General features: G+C 41.2%; 1 protein-coding gene across 4 annotated transcripts in view; it reads right to left on the bottom strand.

Moving 5' to 3' along the window:
• Positions 1-3,469: 3,469 nt before the first annotated feature.
• Positions 3,470-7,157, bottom strand: part of LOC106612296 (cationic amino acid transporter 2) — an 87,547-nt gene continuing 83,859 nt past the window's right edge. For all 4 annotated transcript variants that reach the window (XM_014213334.2, XM_014213337.2, XM_014213335.2 and 1 more), the window contains exons 13-15: positions 6,770-6,936; positions 6,154-6,262; positions 3,470-5,573 (exon numbers count right to left, since the gene is read on the bottom strand). In XM_014213334.2, the coding sequence (XP_014068809.1) occupies positions 5,443-5,573; positions 6,154-6,262; positions 6,770-6,936 (407 nt within the window). In that variant the 3' untranslated portion in view covers positions 3,470-5,442. The remainder of the gene's footprint in view (positions 5,574-6,153; positions 6,263-6,769; positions 6,937-7,157) is intronic.

Below are 7,157 nucleotides of genomic sequence, written 5' to 3'. Positions count from 1 at the left end.
CTGTGGTCCAATCAGCAGCCGGGAATGGAGGCCCCTCCGCCCAACTACTTCTGGGACTGCTGAGACTGTTTATTTAGCTGGAGAAGTGGAGTGAGAGAGAAAAAGAGCTTTACATAGTAGCAGTGGCCCTCTGAACTACCTTTAAGACGTAAATAACAATAACGTCCTAGTGTTGACGTTGATGTGTTTTAGTTAGGTACTACCTTCAAATGGACAGAAGTTTGAGGGAGGCTGAGACTATTTGTTTAGCTGGAGCAGTGAAGAAAGAGGGGCATGGCAGATTGGCAGTGGCCCTCTGAAGTACAGAAGCGATATCTTTTAAAAGTTAACAACAGGGTCATTTCTAATACTACTCTTTTCATTAGATTTAGTTTGTTTAGCTGGAGAATTGGAATAGAGGCAGAGGAGCATGGCCCTCTGAACTACCGTGCTGCAAACCTTGAAGATGGAAATATAGTATACTCTGTGACAGGTTTTCCTAAAGCTCTTGTGTTTTGACCCAAAGCTTCTCTAAGGTTCAAATAAATGGATCGGATGTTTCTTGGAGTAAAGTATTGCACCGTTTAGGAAACAGGAAGCTAACAACAATTATGTGTTTAACGCAGTGTTGGGCAAGCTACTCTGAAAAGATAGTTTACCAAGCTACCAATTACCTACACTAGAAGCAGTTAAGCTACACTAAAGTTACCCTTAAGAAAAGTATAGTTTACTAAAGTTACTTTAAAAAACGATTTTGTGACAAATTATCATGTATAAATCTGAAATGTCATAGACTACAAATTGAAAGAACAGATCGATCTGGAGTCAGATGTTAACAGAATGTGTAATTTAGCCTATTAAACACAAATTACGCAGGTCTGATTCTGAAAAAGAAAATAAATTATTGCCTACTTCACCCATATTTTCGCAAAAGAAGTCGTGTGTAGTTCCAGTAGTTAGCTACATCGCTACATGGTAAAACAGTAGTGTGTAGTTCCAGTAGTTAGCTACACCGCTACATGGTAAAACAGTAGTGTGTAATTCCAGTAGTTAGCTACACCGCTACATGCTAAAACAGTAGTGTGTAGTTCCAGTAGTTAGCTACACCGCTACATGGTAAAACAGTAGTGTGTAGTTCCAGTAGTTAGCTACACCGCTACATGCTAAAACAGTAGTGTGTAGTTCCAGTAGTTAGCTACACCGCTACATGGTAAAACAGTAGTGTGTAGTTCCAGTAGTTAGCTATACCGCTACATGCTAAAACAGTAGTGTGTAGTTCCAGTAGTTAGCTACACCGCTACATGGTAAAACAGTAGTGTGTATTTCCAGTAGTTAGCTTCACCGCCACATGGTAAAACAGTAGTGTGTAGTTCAGTAGTTAGCTACACTGCTACATGGTAAAACAATAGTCTGAATTTCCAGTAGTTAGCTACACTGCTACATGGCAACACTACACTACCAAGATCTGAATGTAGTTCAACTACCACCAAGCTACAGCAAAATGTAGTTCAATTACTAGATTAACTACATGCATATAACTACTCTCCAACACATGTTTAACGTGCATTTTTATGAATGGTACTGTATGGAAGGCCTAATGTAAAGTCTTACCCATTCATGACACTGTAACATCACACCCATGTGGGGGCCTCTGTTTATGGAAGCATATACAGTTGAAGTCGGAAGTTTACATACACCTTAGCCAAATATATTTAAACTCAGTTTCTCACAATTCCTGACATGTAATCGAATATGTAATTAAACAGTAGAGTATTGGAACGTATCCTGTATGGTGTAATTAAACAGTAGAGTATTGGAACGTATCCTGTATGGTGTAATTAAACAGTAGAGTATTGGAACGTATCCTGTATGGTGTAATTAAACAGTAGAGTATTGGAACGTATCCTGTATGGTGTAATTAAACAGAGTATTGGAACGTATCCTGTATGGTGTAATTAAACAGTAGAGTATTGGAACGTATCCTGTATGGTGTAATTAAACAGTAGAGTATTGGAACGTATGGTGTAATTAAACAGTAGAGTATTGGAACGTATCCTGTATGGTGTAATTAAACAGTAGAGTATTGGAACGTATCCTGTATGGTGTAATTAAACAGTAGAGTATTGGAACGTATCCTGTATGGTGTAATTAAACAGTAGAGTATTGGAACGTATCCTGTATGGTGTAATTAAACAGTAGAGTATTGGAACGTATTCTGTATGGTGTAATTAAACAGTAGAGTATTGGAACGTATCCTGTATGGTGTAATTAAACAGTAGAGTATTGGAACGTATCCTGTATGGTGTAATTAAACAGTAGAGTATTGGAACGTATCCTGTATGGTTTAATTAAACAGTAGAGTATTGGAACGTATCCTGTATGGTGTAATTAAACAGTAGAGTATTGGAACGTATCCTGTATGGTGTAATTAAACAGTAGAGTATTGGAACGTATCCTGTATGGTGTAATTAAACAGTAGAGTATTGGAACGTATCCTGTATGGTGTAATTAAACAGTAGAGTATTGGAACGTATCCTGTATGGTGTAATTAAACAGTAGAGTATTGGAATGTACTGTATCTTATATGGTGCTTAATTAACTCTACTGTACCTCAGGTCTAGATGTATGTGCTGTGTGAGTGCACTAAACTTGCTTAAGGAATGACTTGCTAAGCCATGATTATGGCATAGCCTAGGTAAGAACATGTGAATGGTTCTATTGTTCCCCATGAACACAGAGTGGTAAGTGGCACGCTATGATCATGTCCCAAATTGTACCCTTTTCCCTATATAGTGCACTACTTTTGACCAGAGCCCCATAGGCCCCAGTCAAAAGTAGTGCACTATATAGGGAATAGGGTACAATTTGGGATGTAGGTATACTAGCTCTTTATCCCAGTTTAGCACTGCCTTCATCACCGGCTTGGTCAATATGTGTGCTACAGTTTATTAATGACCCTAGTGAGAAGGCTCTGACCAGTTTATTTTACCAGGTAAGTTGACTGAGAACACATTCTCATTTACAGCAACGACCTGGGGAATAGTTTCAGGGGTGAGGAGGGGGATGAATGAGGCAATTGTAAGCTGATGATGATTAGATGGCATGAGGGCCAGATTGGGAATTTAGCCAGGACACCGGGGTTAACACCCCTACTCTTACGATAAGTGCAATGGGATCTTTAATGACCTCAGAGAGTCAGGACACCCATTTAACATCCCATCCAAAAGACAGCACCCTACACAGGCCCTGGGGCATTGTTTAGACCAGAGGAAAGAGTGTCGCCTACTGGCCCTCCAACACCACTTCCAGCAGAATCTGGTCTCCCATCCAGGGAATGACAAGGACCAACCCTGCTTAGCTTCAGAAGCAAGCCAGCAGTGGGATGCAGGGTGGTATGCTGCTGACTTTGACCAGTGAGAAAACTTTGACAAGTGAGAAGGCTTTGACCAGTGAGAAGACTTTGACCAGTGAGAAGACTTTGACCAAAATGGAACATGATCAAGTTTATTTGGGAGTCATTTGCATTATGTCATTGTATACATTTTTCTATTTACATTATGAAACAATACAATATCTTGTTAAAATCTTAAAATAAGCTATGTACTAGACATTTATTTTAATTCAAAATACGATTTTTCATCATATCTACATTCTATATGTACACATGTTAACATTTTGATACATGTATAAAAACTGAATCCTAAGAAATGGAGAAAGAAATCTATCTCTGATTTAAAACTCACTTGCTTCATGTATCATTGCCAGGACAATGACAAGTAGGGTAAAGCAGTGAGTATGTGAACTTTAACACACCGTCAGTCACATGTTAGTTCACAGGTGAGCAGAAGAAACTGAAAGCTTAACTCTAACTTGTTGAATGGACTCCAACGTACTCTCTATAAACGTATTAGCAAGGGCAATTTCCCTGAAGAAAACACTGTTGTGCTTGCTTCAGCTGTCCAATATTATTTTTTTATGGTAGTAGAATAAGTAAAAAAATAAAAAAGTTGAATACGTTTTTTTGATAAAGGTCCCATACTGTTTTTGATGTGACTAGTATAAACAGTTGAAGAGCAGTACTATTCTGAAAAATCTCCATTGTAAATCTATATAAATGCGTTGTATTTTATGTAGTCATAGTTCAAAAAGTATAAATAGTTATCAAAGTGATTTTTCTCAAACAACTTGGTCAGCAAGCACACTAATAAGCCTGGAGTATGTATGAATACAGTAGTTGTTCTTGCAAGCACATTAACTTCTCTTCCTGCTCGGGACACTCTTTCCCCTCATCATGTTGTAATGGAAAAGTGTTGATGCGTCAGATAAATAGTTTGAACTTACATCTGATAAGTTTGTTAGAGCTTGTTACAATAGTTGACATTATTTTGTTCAGACAATGTTTCATATGGCCTCTGACTAATACACAGAGATAATGAGGTCATCTCCATGTTCCAACTCTTACAACATCGAGAGATACACAGGTAGACGAACTCACAATCTCTGAACCACCATAACCAAATCTGACGTGGACTGAACAGCTGACTAGATCAACTCATCAAATCAACTTGCAATGGTTTTTCTTTGGGACATGCCATATTTTATCTATACCAATACTGCATGACAAAACAATGAGAAAACAAAGATATTTCATCAAAGACTATCCATGATGTCTCCTTATAAAATACATTATTTTAAAGTTGAAAATGACTGGGGAAATGTACAAACATAATGGTTATAAATTAAATGTTGTTTTGACCAACCACACTTCTTGAATTCTAGTGGTCTACAGACAGTATAATCCAGCCTTTAGTTATACAGTAGATAGGAATTCTCTTAAATACACACTGTGACATCAAACATCTCTCTCTCTAACTCTATTCAATTCAAGGGGCTTTATTGGCATGGGAAACATACAGTATGTTTACATTGCCAAAGCAAGTGAAATAGATGAACAAAAGTGAAATAAACAATAAAAAGTGAACAGTAAATATCTCTCTCTCTCAGCTCTAGGCCTTTTTGTGTCCAGTCTTGTCTGCTCTAGGCCTTTTTGTGTCCTGTCAGCTCCAGTCCTTTTCTGTCCTGTCAACTCCAGTCCTTTGCTGTCCTGTCCTGTCCTGTCAGCTCCAGCACTTTTCTGTCCTGTCTTGTCAGCTCCAGTCCTGTCCTGTCAGCTGCAGTACTATCTTGTCCTGTCCTGTCAGCTCCAGTCCAGTCCTGTCATGTCAGCTGCAGTCCTATCTTGTCCTGTCCTGTCAACTCCAGTCCTTTTCTGTCCTATCAACTCCAGTCCTTTGTTGTCCTGTCAGGTCCAGGACTTTGCTGTCCTGTCCTGTCAGGTCCAGGACTTTTCTGTCCTGTCCTGTCAGCTCCAGTCTTGTCCTGTCTCTCGCTCTTCTGTCCTGTCCTCTCTTCTCCTCTCCTCTTCTCTCCACTCCTGTCCTATGTTGTCCTTTCTACTCAGCCTCAGAATTTGTCATTTTTGGAGGCCTCCTTCTCTGTCATACCGCTGATGGTCTCAATCTCCACCTGGCTGGTCTGGTTCCTCTGCTTCTGAACGCTGTTATGGATCCCATAACCAAAGTAGATGAGGAACCCTACAGACAGACATACACAGAGAGAGAGGGAGAGAGAGAGAGAGAGAGAGAGAGAGAGAGAGAGGTTGATCAAAGAGAGAGAGAGAGGTTGATCAAAGAGAGAGAGAGAGAGAGAGAGAGAGAGAGAGGAAGATCAGAGAGAGAGAGAGAGAGAGAGAGAGAGAGAGAGAGAGGAAGATCAGAGAGAGCGAGAGAGAGAGAGATGAAGATCAGAGAGAGAGAGAGAGAGGAAGATCAGAGAGAGAGAGACAGAGCGAGAGAACGAGAGAGAGAGCGAGAGAGAGAGAGAGAGAGCGAGAGAGAGAGAGAGAGAGAGCGAGAGAGACAGAGCGAGAGAGAGAGACAGAGCGAGAGAGAGAGAGACAGAGAGAGAGAGAGAGAGAGAGAGAGAAGATCAGAGAAAACCCTCCCCTCAACCCTCTGACATCCTGTATAGCCTCCAAGCAACTTTAAACAACCCACACACCTATTGATATCAGGTCAGATAGATAGAACATGACCCATCCATCCCCACCAGCCTCCCAGTTTAGTGCTTGTGGCATGTATTATTGGGCAGAGAAGTGTTGGGTAGAATACTTACCTACGGCCATCCAGATGGCATATCGCATCCAGGTGTCTCGTCCTAACTGGACCATCAGGTAGACGTTGACAAACACACTAACTACCGGCAGCACGGGCAGGAAGGGCACCTGGGAGCAGACGGCAGGGGGTAAGAGAACTTTACTGAAATGAAAACATAAAAACACAAACAATGCACCACACAGGGCCTGGGCCCAAAGGTAAACATTCTGGAGTTCAAACACATTTGGGGTTGATTGATATTACGATCTGTTAGACTGCATCTGATAATGGTCGATAATGTTCTCTAATCAGTGACGTTTGAATAGCCTGCCATAATGTTCTCTAATCAGTGACGTTTGAACAGCCTGCCATAATGTTCTCTAATCAGTGACGTTTGAACAGCCTGCCATAATGTTCTCTAATCAGTGACGTTTGAACAGCCTGTGATAATGCTCTCTAATCAGGATGTTTGAATAGCCTGTGATAATGTTCTCTAATCAGTGATGTTTGAATAGCCTGTGATAATGTTCTCTAATCAGTGATGTTTGAATAGCCTGTGATAACGTCCTCTAATCAGGATGTTTGAATAGCCTGTGGTATTATGCAGGTGTCCATTTCCTGACAGTGCTTCTCACCATGAAAGCAGCCTTGGCTTGGTTCTGTGGATGCCTCCAGATGATGATGACGAGGACCAGGAGGATGAAGGCTACTATGGACACACACACCATGCTCCAGATCTCCTGCCGCTGTATAGCGTCTATCGCTTGGGTCAGCAGGATGCACAGACCGCATACACACACCACTGGAGAGAAGAGAGAGGAAGGGGGTGAGGGAAGAACGACTGAACAGAGAGAGAGGGAGGGGTGAGGGAAGAAAAACTGAACAGAGAGAGAGGGAGGGGTGAGGGAAGAACGACTGAACAGAGAGAGAGGGAGGGGTGAGGGAAGAACGACTGAACAGAGAGAGAGGGAGGGGTGAGGGAAGAACGACTGAACAGAGAGAGAGGGAGGGGTGAGGGAAGAA

Source organism: Salmo salar, chromosome ssa09, assembly GCF_905237065.1.
Source record: "Salmo salar chromosome ssa09, Ssal_v3.1, whole genome shotgun sequence".
Classification (NCBI taxonomy): domain Eukaryota; kingdom Metazoa; phylum Chordata; class Actinopteri; order Salmoniformes; family Salmonidae; genus Salmo; species Salmo salar.
Note: the sequence above shows the minus strand (reverse complement) of the source record. Positions and strands in the feature narration are given on the sequence as shown.